This window comes from Rhinolophus sinicus, chromosome 1 (assembly GCF_057876585.1).
Source record: "Rhinolophus sinicus isolate RSI-liver-muscle chromosome 1, RSI-T2T, whole genome shotgun sequence".
Classification (NCBI taxonomy): domain Eukaryota; kingdom Metazoa; phylum Chordata; class Mammalia; order Chiroptera; family Rhinolophidae; genus Rhinolophus; species Rhinolophus sinicus.
The window spans coordinates 83,676,644-83,696,714 of record NC_142501.1 but is presented as its reverse complement, the minus strand read 5'-3'; the positions used below and the strand labels follow the sequence as shown (position 1 = coordinate 83,696,714).

The window sequence follows — 20,071 nt, the reverse complement described above, 5'->3', positions numbered from 1 at the left end:
GGTCAAAGATCTAGTAAGTGGAAGATTAGGCCCACTTGTCTGACTCAATGGTCTGCTCTTAACCATACACTGAGCTGCATGCGAAATTATAGGAGCCTGAAGTCAGCGGGCCCTATTCATAAAGAAAGGGACGTTTGTCATGGTTTTATTCTTATTGACCCCACAGTGTCTTTTCCAGTATGCCCCCTTTTTTCCTAAGATTTTATACCCTTGTTTTTATTAATCCAGTCAAGAGTATTCCCAGGAAATAACATCTAACTCATTGCCTACCATTTTTGTTCTTCGGGGTTTTTCGTTTTGTTTTTTATAGACCGGGACACCCTTTTTCCGTCTGTGGCCTCCCAGCCCTTCTCCCAGCCAAAAGCAGTCCAGGGTGGGGTAATCTGTCTCAGTTCCCTTAGTTGTCTGGAATGTGGTTCTCTGGTCTCTCTCCAATCTTGAGCTCATTAAAAGTAGCCTGGTATTCTCTTACTATCTCCTCAATTATCTGGAGCCTCTGTTCTTTCTTAACCATATTTGTTCCACGTTTTCCAGTTTGAAGATAGCTCTCCTTGATAGAGCAGCTGGAGAAAAACAGGCTGAATGGTTCTGCTTCCTCTTTGTCATTTCTAACATTAGCCTGCCTACTCCGAACAGTAGACCCATTCCCTCCTTGATGACTTTATTGCTTCAGACATTCTCATCTTTCTCTTTTCTCTATAGCTAAACCAATTATTGGAATTATCTCAACTGGTAGTCTTACTGGCTTATTCTGTACATTCATATTCTAGTTTTACTTGGTTGGTTCCCCTATTGGTTATACATACTATTTATGTTCTCATTCCCATCAAAGTTTTCCTGCCTATTGTGTTTCTATGACATTCCTCCCTTCCTCTCTTCCCCTGCCCTTTTCTCCTTTCTTAGGGTTATGTCTGTATGTCGTTTGAAAACCTCTTGTACCATATTTGGGTTTATTACAGCGTAAAAAAAAAAAATAAAGCCTTCTGGAGAAATTAAACAAGCATAGATGCCAAAATTATTTTGGAGTATTCCCCTATGGTTACGACCTAGGGAGTGATTGACCCAGCAGGTCGTGACAAGCCAGATGCTTTCTGATCTGTGTACACACACACACACACGTACCATTGTGTAACAATGCTGTTATAGAAATGTGAACTACCTTTGCATAATTTAGCATGGCTGTATTCATTTCTTTTGGAAAGCTTTAATTCCCATTTTGTTCCTACAGATAAGAAACAAGATGGAGCTATTGAGAATCGCAACAAAGGTAAGTTCAGGAGGATAAAAGTGCAGTTAATTACTTTTCATTGAATTCAAAAATATATCTACTGGGCACTGTATTTATCTAAAAGTTTAGGATACATATAGCGGGGAAAATAACAATACATGTTAACTTGGGTTAACCTCTCTTCCTGTCATTGCCTTAGTCACGCTGCCCTTTACAACGTTAGTAAGATTTTAATTGTGATTTGTGGTAGTAAGTATAGAAAAATCCAGATGTAGGTAGCTTTCAACTGAAGCATTTTGGGTATTTTAACATTGGTTACTATATAATTGCTAGCCAAAATGCATAAGAAACAATATATAACGTAAATGTTTTTTGCATCTATTTAAGAGTCTATAAATACATGCATATTTCTCTATATGTAAGTTCATACCGAATGTTCTACATTGTGTTAGGGATTATATGGAAGGGATTTGTGGTGTTATGAATAAGTCTCATTACGTGACACACACGGGAAGAGAAATGACTTGGCATTTAGTTCAGTTTAAGGGCCCTGTGTGTCTGCCTGTGCTTCGTGCCTGTTGTCTAACACAACATGCTTAGTTATGGTACACAGTTTCACAACCGAGTGTCGCTATAGTCTTACTTTCTCTAGGTAGACACACACACGTAGACATACAAAGCTGCATGTTTAAATGTTTTCTAGTTTCTGAAACAAACTGATTTTTATCAAAAGTTGCTTAAAAATGTCGGTAGTTATGTGTGCCTTTAAAAGGTAGTGAAGTTACATTTGCTCTTAAATGTAGCAAAAGTCCAAGATGGTGTAGCCATGGAAATGCAGCCTTTGAAGAGTGAAGAAGGTGGAGACGGTGATGAAAAAGACAAAAAGAAAGCAAATTTGCCAAAAAAGGAAAAATCTGTTCTACAAGGGAAACTTACAAAGCTGGCTGTTCAGATTGGCAAAGCAGGTATGATATATAAAGGAAAACAAGGGGTTGTATTTTAAAATACTCTCTGATTAAAACTCATCTTTTGTCACATTTCAGTCTGGAAATCGTTTCTTTGTGAGTGGAAGGGGAGTTGGAAATATTTTCTATTTCAGCCACAATGTATACCAGGCCTTTCGAGTTATTGTCAAGCCTCTTACTATCATTGTAGCTTAGAGGCTGTCATCCCACTTTACATAGAGGGAAGTGTCCTTTGTCAGCTAGCTTAATAAGTGGTCAAGTTAAGATTAGCCTAAGTCTGTCCAATTCATAAGCCCATGCTCTCATTTCTGAATTTCTGGGAGCAGTGCAGGGAGGGCTAGCAGTGAGGTATCCCATACAGGTTATCCAACTGTATTTTAATATAAAGAAACTTCACCACACATTTTGTTTATATTTTCATTGACTATTTATGGACAATTTAGGTATGTGTTTTTCTAAAAGTTATAGTTCTGTTAAATGGATTAATTAAAGAGTTGTCCTGGTGAAGCTAAAATTACTCAATTGCTGCCATCACTAGAAAACAGCCGTTGAGAGAACCACTCTTTAAAAAAAAAAAGCAGAACTCTTATTAAATAAAAACAGCATGCCCTCCAGCAGTATCATTTTTTGCAAAAGAACACGTGTGCCCTAAATCAGCATATACTATTAAAATCACTTATATTGCATCAATCTATTACTTCCTAGGAGTATGTTGGAAAACATTAACTTTTTGCTTTTGTCCTCAAGAAGCTTATTATCTAATGGCAAATACTTGCTTTTTTGTAATATGTAGTCAAGTGGTAATGATGACTCTATAACATTGGAGAAAAGATATTAACAGTAGTTAGTAGGCACTGGATTGGGTTATTAGACCCAGATACATGGACTTGCTTATTTTTTACTCTTCATTTATCAGAGGCTAAATTACCCACAAAATGGAGAGGTAAATAGTTTGTAATGTATGATTAACTCTTGGTCTTCTAAGTTAATGAAGTAGTAAGGATAGACTGAAAAAATTAAGAGATAATTTGTGTTGTTTTTTAAAAAAAGAATGTAAGATTGAACATTTAATTTCAAGTCTTCCCATTGATCAGATCTATTTGGATTCTCTTTCAGCGGCAGGCAAGTTGCTGATATGTAAAGCGCTAGCTTATGCTAAACTTTTCGTTATTTCCTTGTTGTTGCCCGTTATTTTGTCTCAGCTTTCATAGAAGACAGAAGATACAATTAAGTCTAGGAAAGAATCATAAATGCTTTTCTCCCAGTTCTCCTGGGGACGGAGCTCTACTTGGAAGCAGAAATTAAGTATGACAATGTCAAGTGATGAGTTAGGTACCAAAAAGGAAGTTAATGGTTTCTCAGAGAAATTAAAGTAAATAATAACAAACCAGTTATGATTCTTCCTGTGGCCAGTATGTAACTGACAATGAGTACTGTCTGAAATATTTAAATAATTACCTTTTCCTTTATTTTTTATTATGTTTTTTTTAATATACTGATAGGTTTGTTGATGTCTGCCATCACAGTTATCATCCTAGTATTATATTTTGTAATTGATACATTCTGGGTTCAGAAGAGACCGTGGCTTGCTGCGTGCACACCGATTTACATACAATATTTTGTGAAGTTCTTCATTATTGGAGTTACAGTTTTAGTCGTAGCCGTGCCAGAAGGTCTTCCACTCGCCGTCACAATCTCACTAGCTTATTCAGTCAAGGTAAGTTGAAATGGATAAGGAGCTGTTCTAAGTGTAAAGCCTCAGCTGGTGTAGAAAGCACACGTCTGGTTACTCTTGTTTCTGATTCAGAAAGTCAGAATTCCATAAATTTACAGTTTTCTTTGAAAATGCTGTCTTTGATCCCCTGCCTTCCTCCAGCTGAAGATCCCCGGGCCACAGAGACTTAGACCTTCCCTGGAGGACAGCCTTGGTGCAAAACCTCAGCACGACTCTGCTAGACAGTCTGACCTTGTTTTCATTGTGTGATAGTGAGGTTGTCCTTTGTGTCGCCACCTCTTTCCCATCTGTAAGACTAACGTAAGAATGTCACTTACCTGTGGCACAAGGACCAGAGGTTTACTTGCATCCACCTTTCTCAGGCCAACTTGTTTCCACTCTTCCTCCCCGTCACCCCACCGTCTGGCTTTCACAAGGTAGGCACTCATGTTCCTAAAACAGTAATTCAGATCATATTATTTCCTTGTGTAAAGCTCCAGTGGCTTTTCATGACACTAAGAATAAGATCCCAGCTCCTTCCCATGGCCTGCGGGACCCTGCCAGCCTGGCCCTTGCTTACCTCTTGGTGCTAATCTACCTCTTTCTCCTTCCGGTCCAGCCTCACCAGTCTTCCTGCTGTTTTCAAATAGCCCAGCCGTGTTCTCACTTCAGAGCTACTCATTCCTTCCTTTGAATCATCTGCTCTCTTTATCCAGGTCTCTTCAAATGTCACCTTCTGTGATCACTCATTTTGCAGTAGCTCAATCCTTGTTTTCCAACTAGAATGCTGAAAATGCACTTTGATGGCTTTGCTAACTGCTATTTACGTAAAGTAATAATTTGTTTGAAGATTAATTTATTTGTGTTGATTTTAAATCTTATATGGAAAAGGTAAGTTTGATTTCAAGAAGTTTCAGCTTGGGCAGTTTTGATCTTCCTTTCAAAGTGGCTCTGCAAGTAAAATCATACTTAGTGGAAGAATGCTGCTCTTGTCAATTTTCTTAAGTTAATGAGCAGTTCTCCTTAAGTAACATTGCTGATGTGAGCGATATAATTAGCCATGGTTTCCGCTCTAGCACTCTCAACTCCAGTATTCCCAAGTACTTGACAATAGACCTGTCATGATAAGAATATTTTTTGATTACTATTTGAGTTGTGTTTCAGGCATTTCACATCTTTTGTTTCAAAAATAAAATGGTTGGTAAATGTGTCAAAGTGATGACAAAATACAGTAATTGCCTGTTTGTCCTCTTTGGATGTTTTAAAATAATTTTGAATAATTGGGGTAAACATACTTTAGACACATCGATCAGTCATTTTACCAGTACTGTCATTAGTTCATTTCGAATAGTCATTAATGATATAGGTTTTTCAATTGATCAAAAAGATGTAGGCCCGATTGATTTGCATGCCTTTAATAGAAAATGAGAGCATTTTAACTACTATTCTTTAAGCTTTTATTAAATATTTAGCCCAGATATTACCAACTACTGTTAGTTTCACTGAGGATCCTGTTACGAATCCTGTGAATGCTTTGCACAATTGAATACATTTTGTTTACTGCCAAACTTCATTCTTTTATATAACTTTGATGTTAATTCAAAGCCAGTGGTAATTTAGGGAGTACGCATCTTTCTTTCCCATATTTATTTCTTCAAGGAACCAGTTTTTTGCAGTGTCTTGCATGTCAGTAGTCAGAGAACACACTGTAAAATAACTCGATGTAGTTTTTAACTCATTCCACGTATGTTTTGAGAATTACTTATCAAACATTTTAACTTAAATGCTTTTTGGGACTACTGATTTTTTAGAAACTATCTTTTTTGTTCTTGTAAATAAGAGGAAGAGGTGATCCAAAGGATGATAATACCAAGTGTCCCAACATATGGAAAAGCTAAAAATGACCTATTCTGGATTTGATATCTTAACTCAATCTATCACAGTCAAAAAGAAAAGAAAAGAAAGAAAGAAAGAAATCGGCAACTACCTGCCGATTTTTCCTTGGTGATTGATACATTTTTTGTTTTCACTTTATAAGGAGACTTAATCCTTAAATGTTAATATACTCTTACAGTGTTATTAAGTACCTCTGTACTTAAAGAGTACAGATTGCCTTGTAATGTGAGGATACTTCCCAGGAGCTGTTGGAGGCTTGTGGTCAGTGTGATTTGCATATGGGTGCGGGTATCTGGATTCATTTACTAGATGATGTTATGCAGCGGTGAAATTATTGAACCCACAGAAAGCTAGTCCTCTCTTTAGCTTATTTGAATAGGTCACATCTACTCAAATTCTTCCAGTATTGAATTGTTGCTTTATAATGTGTATCTGCATATAGCTGGGAGTTTTAGTTCTGATTTTAAAGCAGTTTTTAATGTAATACGGTGATTGGTGTTATATGTAGCTTAACTAGATATTTTTTGTCACTGTAGAAAATGATGAAAGATAATAACTTAGTAAGGCATCTGGATGCTTGTGAAACCATGGGAAATGCTACAGCCATTTGTTCAGATAAAACAGGAACATTGACAATGAACAGAATGACAGTTGTTCAAGCTTACATAAATGAAAAACATTATAAAAAGATTCCTGAACCAGAAGCTATTCCACCAAATATCTTGTCCTATCTTGTAACAGGAATTTCTGTGAATTGTGCTTATACATCAAAAATACTGGTAAGGTGCCTTTAGTAATTCATTTATATATGAAAATTGATTTTTAAATTTGTAATGATCAGATTGCATGCAGCTCTTGAGACCTGCCATTACTGTACATAAATTGAAGAACTGAATTGTGTTGTTTTTAAAAAGCATACAGTCATGATGTATATAAGTTTTTTTGATAAATTTGTTACAAGTAAGATCTATTGATCAACATTTGTATTCTGTATATTTGGATTTTTCTTCTATTTTTAAAACGTCTTGTGTTTAGGAACTCTCAAGCCTTATAACCAGAGCAAGTTCTTAATTTTAAATTCTTATTAAGCTCATTTTGTGAAAGATCAGGCTATCTTACTTTTGTAGACTTTTGTAGATGAAAAAATAAATAGTAGAAAGTCAACTCTCAATTTTTTAGAGAAAATTTTGAAGTGATGTTTTCTATATACTTGCTGTATGTTCTTTCTGGTTTCTCAGTAGATCCTACCTATAAGGTGATCCTTAGACCTTTGGAACTAACGCAGTAAAGTAATTCTAGACTCGTACTACCTTAGAATAAAATATTTCTCACTTGGCAAGTTTTAAATGTCTTATTTTTAACATAAATTGTGAGATTGTTTCACTTGTTATGTGTTCTAATGATTCATGGATGAAGCCCATGAACAAAATTAATATTGCAAGGCGTTTTGCTAAAAATAGGCCTGAATTGGATTATCGGACTGGAAAATTACAGGATCTTGGTTCTCGATCTAGCCATGCCTTTTACTAGCTGAAAGTCTGAGCGTTACTTTCTTTAACTGTTAAGTGAAGATGATCACATCTGCCCTTATACTGTTGTGATGAATATATGAGGTGATACTTGTGAAGAGACTATGGGGAGAAAAAAAAGAAAGCTTCCATATATAGTTGAGGCAGCAGTGCTTTATTTTAATGCATATACTTTTATTTTAAGCCATAAAAATTTGTAAAGTAGATTTAATTTTGAATTAGTTGCTATAAATGTTCAGTGAAAACAGAAAAAGAAAGGGATTAAAATTTATTAAGTCCTACGCCATATGTATCAGGAACCAGCTTTACACTTTTCATGACTTATTTAATTCTTGAGTCCTAAGTGCTCCTGTTTTTCAGATGCTCAAGCCAAGGATCCCAGCCGTTGGGTAACTTGCCAAAAGTTCACCCAGCTAGTAACTGGCAGGTCTGAGATTGGCATCCATACCATTCTCGTCACAGAGCGCCTTTCTGCCTCCCCTTTCTGTGCCCCTCAGAACGGCTGATACTAATAGAAGTTCCATGTTATTTTGCTTTAGAATGTCGCATTCTGTTTTCCGTTGGAAATTAAACTGTTGTAGAGAAACAAGATGGTACTGTCTTCTAAACCTTTTTCTCTTATAGCCACCAGAGAAAGAGGGTGGATTACCTCGTCATGTTGGTAATAAAACTGAATGTGCCTTGTTGGGACTTCTTTTGGATTTAAAACGGGATTATCAGGATGTTAGAAATGAAATACCAGAAGAAGCACTGTACAAAGTCTACACCTTCAATTCTGTTAGGAAGTCCATGAGTACGGTCCTGAAAAATTCCGATGGAAGTTACCGAATATTCAGCAAGGGTGCATCTGAGATAATTCTGAAAAAGTAAGAGTAAAATGCTTAGGTGAATTAATTGCTAACTATAGTTGCTTTATGGAATACCAACTACATTGTTATTGTTACTGTTTTCTTTTTGTGAAACCATCAGGCATTTGATAGAACCTCAGACCTTTTTAGTATACTAGTGGTATCCAGATGTTTGCCCATGGTATTCTGCCATTTTCATACTCCAGCTTCTTTATTTCTTACTATTTTGCCAGAGTGGAAATAAGCCCATTACATTCAGTTAGGTAGATTTAATATAGTAAACCTTTAATGTTTGTTTTTTGTTTTTTTTTAAATGTTTGTTTTTAGCCGTGTTGATTTCATTGTTATATAGGATCATGAAAAGTAAGCCTCCCGTGAAGAAAAACTGAAGTTTGTATCTTCAACACTGCATTGTAGACAGTAGACTCAGAAATGTGATGAAAAAATTATAGGTTAGTTTTTAAAATAGCAAAGCATTAAAACTAAATCTTGAGATTTTCCTTTTATATCAGAGTGAGGATTTATCATATTTCTGCTGCAGTGTCATATTTAAATATCTCCTGTCATTTTGAACGGTAATCTTTCTTTTTCACTGTCCTTGTATAGAGCAGTAGCTCCAGTTTTGACATTACATGTTTATCTGTACTTTCCCTAAGGTGAATACGCTGTTACAGGTATTGAAGTTATTTTGGTTTCTTTAATAGAGAAGTAGAAGACTTTAAAAGAAATTTAAGACCAATTTTGGAAATAGAAAACTCATTTGAAATTACAACATTTAAAATATTTCTACTTTTAATTTGCCATTATATGGAGTATAATCCAGTGTTGCCTTAAATACTTGACAGACTATGGCCTAACAGACTTAAGAGACAGATGTAAAATCAGTGGACAAATAGGTAAGGTTTTAGGGTAAAAGGTTGTGCTGTGAAGGATGCAGCATTTAAGATAGGTTTCGGTCAGAAGTAAGTGCATCAAGGTAAAAGGAAGCCACATCAGAGGAAAGGATGTGGCATGTGCAGGCCACAGTGGGGGGGGAGTAGCTAGTAGTATATTTCAGCTGGGAAGACATGGGCTTTTGTGGCACACAGGCCACAGAGAGCTTTCTTCCCTTCCTAGTACATTGGTTATCTGATTTCAGTGTGAAAGGTTAGGAGTTTTGCATCCATGGCTTGCTGCTGGGTAGCAGGTAGTACAGGGGAGATTTTTTTAAATCAAGAACCAATCAGGCTTTGACTCTTCTTCTGCAACTAATGAGCTTTGGAATTTTAGTCAGATTCTTTCCTTAGCTTCCATTTTATTCTCCACTGAAAAAAGAGGTGATCACCACCAACTCTGTATCACCACCAGCTCTGTAAAATAAAATAATGCATATAAAACATATAACATGGAGTCTGATATATAGTAAGTATACAGTAACTGTATCCACAGTGATACTTACATTTTGTTGTAGAGGCTCTTCGCTGTTAGGCTGAGCAGTTAAAATTTCGGTAAGTAGGCCAGAGAATGAAACTGAAGAATTTTTTCATCAGTGGAGTGATCAAAGCTGTGGTTGAAGATCATCTGGCATCAGGGAATAAGGTGGGGTAGGGGGAAAAGGATGGACTGGAGCTAGATACCAATTAAAAGGCTGTTACAAGAACATTAGCTCAAAGAGCCAGAGAAGGCAGTAGCAGGGGGAGGGAAAGGAAGCAGAGGCTCCATTCACAGGACTGTTGAGAGGACAAATATATAGGAGTTAGGAGCTAATATATAGATGATGAAGAAAAAGTAAGTATCTAGGCGAGATTTTAGATTTATAGCAGGTCCTCGGATAACGTCATCTCATTCAACTAATATATAGATGATGAAGAAAAATTAAGTATCTAGATGAGATTTTAGATTTATAGCAGGTCCTCGAATAACGTCGTTTCAACGTCGTTCATTGTAACGTTTGTTGATGAGGTGACATAATTGTTTATATCCATTAGCCTATGGTGAAATTGGTTTCATTATACACTGTTTTACTTAAAGTTGCAGAACCTATGGCAACGTTAAATGAGGACTAGCTGTACATTGAAATTATTGGAGTAATGTTGATGCTCATTAGATGGGCAGTGAGGCAGCTTTTGGTCTCGCATACAGTGAGTGTAAGGTACTGGTACAACTTTTGAGTGGAACTCTTCAGCAGTGATGGAAGGCTTTGGAAAACAATCAAAACGGAAAATGGATTTGGCCATCATCGTGGGAGAGGAGCGTAGAGAGGCTATGTGAAAAATAAATTTTCAATAGGGAAGTCTCCAGTGTAACTTTTATTTACCACATATTTACCACATAATTAAAAAGTTGTGGTTAGTGTCGCTGACAATAAAACGATTTTGGCATTATCTCTCATTCTAAGAGAATGCTTATTTCAACAATAAGTTATTTTCTTTCATGGTTTAAAACAGTGTAGGTGATGAAACAACGTCTCAGGTAAGGGGTTGATTGAACTTGGCTTTTTACTTGAAAAGAAAAAAGTATTTGTGAATTTTGTGTTAATTGAAATTAATGTCTAAGTCTGTACCAAAATGGGTAGGTGTATAGTTTATTCTCTGCCACTAGAGGTTCTTAGTTAAAATACAAAAGTTCTGCATTTCTAAAAGAGAAGGTTTAGAGTCTGTCTAGAGTAACTGATGAAGAGGAGAACTATCAAACGAGAACCATGAAAATCAGAACTGTCTGTTTCATAAAGGGGGAGAGTGAAAAGTGAATATGTTTTAAGTATGTAAAAATGTAACATACATACATAGTTCTCTGAATTTCCAGATATCAGATCCCGTGATTTCTAGCCCTTCCAGTTCACTTAAATGGCATTAACCATTATTTTTGCTAATTATTGATGTTTGGATTCAACATTTCCTTTTAGGTGTTTCAAAATCTTGAGTGCTAATGGTGAGGCAAAAGTGTTCAGACCAAGGGATCGTGATGATATTGTAAAAACTGTGATTGAACCGATGGCGTCAGAAGGCTTGAGAACCATATGTCTTGCATTCAGAGATTTCCCAGCAGGAGAACCAGAACCAGAGTGGGATAATGAAAATGATATTGTCACCGGCCTTACATGCATTGCTGTTGTGGGGATTGAAGACCCTGTGAGACCTGAGGTGGTGAAACATTCTGTGTTCAGCATGTGCAGAATCTGTTAAGTGTAGAGGATCTGGGCACTAACTATAACCACTTTGCCAGTAAAATTCGTGGTGGTTTGTGATTTTTTTTTTTTTTCTGTGTGAATCCAAGATAAGTGAAATAAATAATAGTGCTTGTAATGCAATACTACCTATTTATAGTTTTTAATTAGACAGCTTCCTTTGAGATCCTGTGTGTTGAGAGCACCATAACCTAGCACAGTGCCTTAACCTGAGTAGGGTTTTTAACTGATATATTAAATTAAATAATAGATGCCATTAAGTTGTTTGTTTGCATAGTCTCTAGACCAGCACTGTCCGGTTAAACTCTATGTGATGACAGAAATAGGTATTCTAGGTATTGTTCAGTACAGTAGCCACTGGCCATGTGTGACTCCTGAGTTCTTTCAGTATGGCCAGTACAACGGAAACACTGATCAATTTAAACGTTACACTACCGTATTGGACAGCATGCAGCTCTAAACTTGGCTTTCCTCTTTACATCATTTTTTTTAAAGTTGATTGACTAAGTACTGTGTGCCAGGCACTATACTAGTGTACTAGAAACAAAACAATTGTTGAGGTCTGATCTCTATCCTTGGTGGGGATGGGCAAATGTGAGAATTATAACCCAGGATGTTAATTCACTTACACATAAGCACAGGACATGAGCCTTCAGCCTATTCTAAAGTAATAGCATCTTATTATTGCATTCTTACTATGTGCCAGCTACAATGCCAAGTGCCTTACCTGTATTAGTTATTTTAATGTTCACCTCTGTGAATTATGAGTATCATTACTCTCATTTGATAGATGGGGGGGAAAAGTTGAGATGTGTAGAGGTGAGCTCTAGACCATAGAGCCCAGTGTGTTCAAACCCGGGCTCTGTCTAAAACCCATGCTATATTAACCACTGGAGTGGTCGAGTAAAACTTCCTAGGATGAGTCTTAAAGGATGAGGAGGCATTAGCTAAACCGAGAGAGAGAGGAGTCGGCACATTCTGAGCAAAAAACCAATGTGAGTGAAAGCACAAAGGCAAAAACAGCTCTTGTTTACTACCAACAAATTAATTCAGCACCCAGTGTGTCGTACCAGGTACTCTTAGGAATTGGACACACTGCAATCAACAAAATCGTCACGAAACTTACATTCTAGAGAAGGAAGACAACCAGACAGACGGAATTATGGCTACATGCACTGTGTGCCAAGTGAAAATACATCCTGTGAGGAATAAGATTTCCTCCCTGCCCTCATAGTGCTTACATTATGGATGGAATGGGGAGGGCGACATCAGATAAGACAAGTACAAATGTGATCAGGGCTAGAAAGCATATGCGCGGGGGATAAAATAAGGTAATTGAGAGAGAGACCACATTAAGAATCTCTGAGGGTAGGACATATGAGCTGAGATCGGATGGCTGACAGTGAGGCAGCCATGTAAATAGCTGCAAGAAGAGTATTCCAGGCAAATGGAACAAAATATGCAGGGGGCTGAAGGTGGGAAAGTATTTCTCTATTTCAGAGGTGGAAAGGAAGCCAGGATGGGGAACAGTGTGGGCAAGAAGGTACTGAAGAGATTATGTTTGGTCGTACTAGGCATTTAGCATTGTAAATTTTATTCTAAAACTAGTGATTTTCAGGCTGGGGAGTGACATGATTCATGTTATTAACACGTTGCGTATGGATCATGAGAATCTTCACGGGGGATTTAAACCCCTCCGTACGCAACGTGTTAAAATACTATTTTAGGTACCATGTAAGAATGAATTAGAAAGAAAGGGGAGTAGAAGTACGGAAGCCAGTAAGACTATTACAGGAATCCCAGGCAAGAGATGACCATGGCTTAGAACTATAATTTGGCAGGGAAGAGGGAAAGAAAGGGATGATTGCAAAGTGAATGGAGGTAGAACCAATAGGAATGACTAGGTTTGCTTTGGATATACTGTTTTTAACATTGTTCAGGTGTCCGAAGCATCCAAATGTATGTCAAATAGGCATTTGGGCCTAAGAGCTGAAAAGTAGTACAGGCTGAAGCATTCACATCTGAGGCTTTAGGAGATCTCCTGAGGAATATAGCAAACGAATGTTTAAGATTACGATATCTCCACAATTAGGCGTCTTCCCAAAGTGGGGGAATCAGTCTCTAACTTGCATAACTGGGTGGGTGGTGGATAGTGTCACCAGTATAATAAGAGAATCAGAAGAAGAAGCATATTTAGAGATCAAGATAAATTCAGTTTTGGGGTTTTGGAGTTTCAGGTGCTTAGGAAACATCCAGGTGGATAATTTTTACCAACCGTTACTCAGAGCAAACCACTCAAAGTTTTATACATTGTCTTCTGGCTTAAGTCTTATCTAAATACAATACTGAATCAGAATGTCTGCAACTTTTGTCCTTTGGAAAGTGTATGGTATTGTGTTCTTGGCATTGAGGTTGATGGAGAGTTTTATTTTTAAACATGGAAATGGCACTTAATTTTTTTAGTATCACAAAATAAGATAGGTACTTTTTTACTAACATGAGACAGTGTCACCTGAAACAGCCTTGAGTATTCTGGACTTGGACGTTCTGATATAGAGAGAATCTAGATTAATTAGGTATCTAGGACAGATCCAGCTTTACTGCATATACATAGGTACTTGAACAAGGTACTTAGCTTCTCTTCAGTGTCTTATCTGTAAAAGTGATGGTAGTTTGAGAGTTTTAAGTGAAAGTATTTGGTGGTTAGTGGACAATTAATAAGTGTTTGTTTGCCTTTCTTCAGTATTATTTGCCATGTAGTTTTAACCTGTGACCCATTTCTTCCTCTTATTCATTGTTCCACTATTCCAAATGATCTCAGGATAACCCCTGATCAGTGAGTACTTAATGGACACATTTTATCTTAAATGAGGTATCTGGATATATATTACATTTATACAGCAAGCCAGTGTTTTCAAAATCAAATACTGATTTTTATTTCTTTTTTTCACATAATCTGGGCAGGCTCTGTTCTTTCAATCACCTCTGTGTCACCAGCACCTACCATAGTGCCTGGCATTCAGTAAATACTAGTTTAAATGAATGCATGTGATATTTCTGTCCAAAGATGTGAATGACTAAGAGTTCACTAGATGGAGGGATACCCTTTTACATTGTAAATCCTAAAATATACAGATACATATTTATTTATGTTTCTAGTAATTAAAATTGCACACATGTTCCTAAGACACAGTGGTACCCGTAGTACCCTGTCTGGAATATGCTCCTCCTTGGAAAATACCTAAGGGTGACTATTTTCCTGACCATATTTAATTCAGTAGTTCAACAAATACTAAGCTCCGCTTATATGTCAGGCACTTATTTGTTAAATGAAGGAAAGGCATTGCACTAGGCATTGGTGATGCAGACATGAGAAGGTCAGGGTTCTCCCCTCAAGAAGCTCATTGAATTGCTGAAAACTCAGGTAAACAAATAACTATAAAATGATACATGAGCTGTAATAGAGGTGTGTGTATAATGTGAAGGCACAGTTCTTTCTAGATAGAGAGATCCCTGAGGATGAACACTTACCTGTATTTATAATAGAAGTCATAAACAGCTTACAGGCCAAATTTACCCTTCAGTAACGTTATCTTTGTAGGGGGGTGGGGAGAGAGAGCGAGCGAGTGTGTGTGTGTTTAAAACATTAAATATTGAGAGAGTACACACAAATCTGGGTTTCTGCTTTCTTTTGAAATTGTAGGTTCTGTCAACATTGGGCTCTCATTCCCCAGAGGTAAAAATAGGCTAGAGCTGAGTAGCTCTTTCATTAGGCATTCGTCTGGGGTTTGTCAACCTTCAGCATGTTTTCCTCTTTTATGTTACCTGCATGGCCCTATAGGTATTTATTTGCATTTGCAACCTCTGCTCTAGTAGGATTTTCTGGTTAGAGAACAGCAGGAAAGGATTTTGCTAGGCAAAGGGAACTGCAAAAACAAAGGCACAGAACTAATAGTGTAGATTATTCATCTGTCAAGTTCTGTATAGTGGAGAAAATTTTTAAATAAATCTAGAAAATTATTTTGAGGCTCGAGTTACACTGAGGACTTGGTGGTTTATAGTATAACAATTGCGGATTCATATATTTCTAAGAAAGTGTATTAGAAAAAGAACGCTGCTGTCAAGTATGTCAGATGTTTTAAAGGAGGAACAAATATAAAGAGAGGGATACGAATTAAAAAGCTGTTGTAATAGCTCAGGCAGCAAGCACTAGGGACACGGGAAGGTTTGAGGTAAAATCTCCAGCCCTTCAGGATGTATGGGGTAGGGAGATGGAAGAGGTCAGATGACCCTCAGGTTTCTGCTCCATAAGCAGGTTTAGAACACGTGCTCTCGTTTTGGACACCCAAATTCTGATGCCCATTTTTCTCGTGGACTGTAAATCCAGCTATCACAATGAGACGGGGCAAGATACAGATTTGAAAGTTATTAGCGCACAGATGTTGGTCGAAGGGAAGAGAGTAGGCGAACCACCCATAACCCTACAGAGCACCAACACTTAACTCTGGTGGTGTGTGGGCAGTAAAACCAGAAAAGTAGAGAGCCTATGGTAAATAAATAATGCAAACAAATTAAGTTTGCATGACAACTGAAAATGAAGCCCGAACTAGGACTGTGGTCATGGAAGAGGAAAGAAGAGGTTATTGGGAATAATTCAAGAAATATTGACTGTTAAGTTGAAATTAAAATGATTTGTGGGACTGTGAGGTAATGCATATTCATTGGGATTTTTTCTTCTGGAAATACTAATTTTCTGTCGTAATACGGATTTTTTTCATGTAAACCAGGTACCAGATGCAATAAAGAAATGTCAAAGGGCTGGGATTACTGTGCGGATGGTCACTGGTGATAATATTAATACCGCTCGGGCCATTGCTATCAAGTGTGGTATTTTGCATCCTGGGGAAGATTTCCTGTGCCTAGAAGGCAAAGATTTCAATAGGAGAATACGAAATGAAAAAAGAGAGGTAAGGGATTTGTTTTTTTAAATTGATGTATTTTTAATAGATTAGAAATTTCATTCAACAAGAACATACTGAATATGCAGTATGCGTTAGGCATCACGTGTGAATAAATGCAGTCTGCACCTCGAAAAGCAAAATATTAGCATTTTAGGAAATAAAAGGGACAACTGATAAATTTAAGTTTAAGCCAATTTCCAAAGTACAGTATGTGTAAGTGAGTAATGGGAGGTGAGTTTTGAAACGTTGATAGGAAGTATATTTTAGGGGACCCCAAACTCGGAGCTTTTTTATGCTAAATTAAGGAGTTTTCGTAGGGACGGGAGATTTTTAAAATCTGATCTTGTAATGACATATATAGCAGTGGTTCTCAGACTTGAATATGTATCAGAATCACCTGGAGAACTTTTTAAAACATTGATATGGCACACCCCCAAGTATTTAATAAGATAAACCTGGGTAGGGCCTTGCTCAAGAATTTGCATTTCTAACAAGTTCCCAGGAATTGTTGCTGGTGCTACTGGCCTGTTAACCACACTTTTGAGAACCACGGATACATGCCAGATAACTAATTTGGAATTATGAAACTAGGCTTGGGCACATTTTAACTTTGACAAAAATTTATAGATTGAGCAAGAGCGGATAGACAAGATTTGGCCAAAGCTTCGAGTACTTGCAAGATCATCTCCTACTGACAAACACACACTGGTTAAAGGTGAGTAGGTTTTATAATCATTTCATAATTCCTTAATACAGAAATATGTTCTACTTCCTAAAATAGTAATAGATACTGAATTTGAGATTGAGTCATGGATATCATCTTGTCCAATAAAATCTAAATACATTTCCTTTTGATGCCTTCGGTGAATGTGTTAATCTTCAGTGATGAAAACAGGATATTGCTTCTAACGTAACCTTAGTTTCTGGCATTGGTCCTCGTCTAGCATCTCAGCAGTTTCCATTCCTCTGTTTGTTTCTTTATTTATTTTTAACCTTGTGTCAGTCAAGCTGACTTAGAATATTCTGCAAAATCACCTTATCAATTAAAGGGAGTGTTTTTACAGCACACATGTTTACTTTGATTTCAGGTATAATTGACAGCACTGTCTCAGAACAGCGCCAGGTGGTAGCTGTAACTGGAGATGGCACCAATGATGGTCCGGCACTGAAGAAAGCTGATGTTGGATTTGCAATGGTAGGAACTTACCTAGTCAAGTGTAATTTACAAGCAAGGTTTTGTGTGTGTTTGGTTTGTTAGTTTGTTTTTTATTCAGTTGCTATTGATTTTAGACACTGTCCCTCAAGATTAGTTTGAGAAATAATATATAAGCCTAAATTGATTTATAAGTAATTAGTTTATACACTGACTTTATTTGGTGTGGTGAAATCTGGCTGGAAGATGACTTCTCTTGAACATTTATAATAAGATCATACATTTACGTATCCTCTGTAAAATATATAAATATCTGATCCTTGCAACAATGCTCTTCAGTAGGAAATAAACTTAGATATGTATTAAAGTTTAAAAAAAAATTGAGACTCTTCCACTGAACTGAAAATACCTCTTAAAAGTAACTGAATGTCATCATTTTATATTTAATAGATGTAATCTTTTTTGATTGAAAAAAATCTGCTACCCCCTTTCGTGCGGGGAGGCCTGCAGGGTCTCTGGTCCCACTCCCCACATAAGAACGCAGGATATGGTGAGGCCAAAAAGGAACACCCACGGAGCCATAGGTAGGGGAGTCATACCACTACGGTCTCACTGGAGGCTGGGTTCACTGGACGTGCGACCTGCTGTCCGTTTTGTCTGCAACCCACCGACGACTCTCTTTCACTCTCCTCCACTCTCCTCTCTTCTCTCTCTGCTAGCGTAGCCACAGCAGTTATATCAGCGGCTAATTGGCTAACTGGCTACAGCTGACGGCCAATCAGCCACAGCTGACGGCCATCTACTACCCGAGCCAGCACCCCTCCACGTGAGGCCGAGAGCCTGTAAACTACTTTCTGGGGCTCTGTCCCCACACTCCACCCCTACAGGTTCTCGCCTCACAATCTAGGTGACAAGCGTCTTCTGCGAGGGTCCCTGTGCCATATTAGCCTACTGACACCTACGGACGAAAAGAAACGGTAGTCTTAGGAACCAACAATGGCAAATCCCTTCCATCTGGGAGGATACATGCCAGCTTCTTGTCCTGGGAAAGGAGGGTTGCTGCCACTGGCACCTTTCCCGGTTTGTGGTACCAAACCTTTATGGCAGTGCTTGGGGTCCCTTGCATAGTTTCAACATGTAACAGAACAGGGGACCCCATAATAGGCCATAGTGAGAGCACATAGTTTCCTCGCAAAATCATCCCGATATCGGGACCTCTGTATACTACAGTCACTTGAGGTGGCCACTCAGCCACCACCCCTGGCGTCACTTGCAAATCATGAGTCAAACCGGCCCCCCATGGGGCTATCAGACCCAACCACCGACAGTGGGGGCTTTTGACCTGCCAGGGCCAAGTCCATTGCTGCCGTTCCCCTGCTTTCAAGCATGTGGGTGCTGGCAGCAAAATGTTCCCATTTCTGCCGTTGCCTGGCTTTAACAGAGTCTCACTGGTGGTAACTTGTAATTGAATGGGAGCGGCCGTTCGATGTAGCAGAGCTTCTACTGGCGCGGGCCCTTCCTTCCGTGGTCTCTCATTCAGGACTCTCAGGACGTCCCATAGACGCGAGGCCCAGTCACGCATCGTGGGAGGGTGTTTTGACACCCGGAGACCTTGCTTCAAAAGACCATTATAACGTTCAATCATGCCAGCTGCTTGCGGATTGTACGGGGTGTGAAACAACCATTGCACGTCCATCCTGGCAGCCCAGCGCTGCACTTCTTGCCCCGTAAAATGGGTACCCCTGTCACTTTCAATGACTTGGGGGCGCCCATAGAGGGCGCACAGCCGTGTAAGGGCGACCACTGTATGCCGCTGATCCGCAGTTGGACAGGGCCAAGCAAACATAACCCCGTAGCAGTGTCCACTGCTGTAAATGCATATATCGCATTGCGGGCCTTAGGCAGGGGTCCAATGTAATCCACTTGCCAGCGAGTGAGGGGCACCCTCCCTCGCGTAATCTGCTGTGTCTCCCAGGGGAGCCTCCGCCTTTGGGGGCTGTCCTGGGCACAGACGGCACAGTCACAGCAGGCATCTGCTATCTCCTGCCATTTCAAAGGCAGGCCCCAGCGTCTGCTCACCTGCCACATGGTTCGGCTTCCAGCATGCTGTAATTTCCTATGCAGCCAATGGGTCACATCAGTGGCAGGAGCCCGCTCTAACCATCGTACCCGTGCTAGGGCATCTGCTTCATCATTACCTGGGGACACTAAGGGGGAGTGACCTGTGACATGCATTAAGGTCACCTCCTTTTTCTGCCCTAGGTCCCAGAGGTCCTGCCACATGGCTTGACCCCACAGTGGACGGTGTCCCACCAACCAGTTTTGGTGTTTCCATGTAGGCAGCCACAGCGTTAGGCCCCGGAACACCGCCCAGCTGTCAGTGCAAATAACTAGGCGCCCAGGCTCATGGCTGATCACCATCCACACAGCCCGTAATTCAGCCCACTGGCTACTCTGGCCCATCCCAGTATCAAACCAAATAGTGTCTGTTTTGGGCTGCACACCAATAGCCGTCCAAACAGCTGCAGCCCCTCGGCTAGAACCATCGGTAAACCAGGCATCCTCAGGTACTGGGGACTGTCCTTCTTTGTAGGGCGAGGGCTCCAAGTCC

General features: G+C 38.9%; 1 protein-coding gene across 5 annotated transcripts in view; it reads left to right on the top strand.

The window, feature by feature from the left end:
* ATP2B1 (ATPase plasma membrane Ca2+ transporting 1) overlaps positions 1-20,071 on the top strand; it is a 125,340-nt gene that overhangs the window by 77,663 nt on the left and 27,606 nt on the right. For all 5 annotated transcript variants that reach the window (XM_088801133.1, XM_074325297.2, XM_074325295.2 and 2 more), the window contains exons 7-15: positions 1,229-1,267; positions 2,032-2,193; positions 3,696-3,910; positions 6,340-6,582; positions 7,957-8,198; positions 11,065-11,302; positions 16,134-16,313; positions 16,935-17,022; positions 17,396-17,502. In XM_088801133.1, the coding sequence (XP_088657259.1) occupies positions 1,229-1,267; positions 2,032-2,193; positions 3,696-3,910; positions 6,340-6,582; positions 7,957-8,198; positions 11,065-11,302; positions 16,134-16,313; positions 16,935-17,022; positions 17,396-17,502 (1,514 nt within the window). The remainder of the gene's footprint in view (positions 1-1,228; positions 1,268-2,031; positions 2,194-3,695; positions 3,911-6,339; positions 6,583-7,956; positions 8,199-11,064; positions 11,303-16,133; positions 16,314-16,934; positions 17,023-17,395; positions 17,503-20,071) is intronic.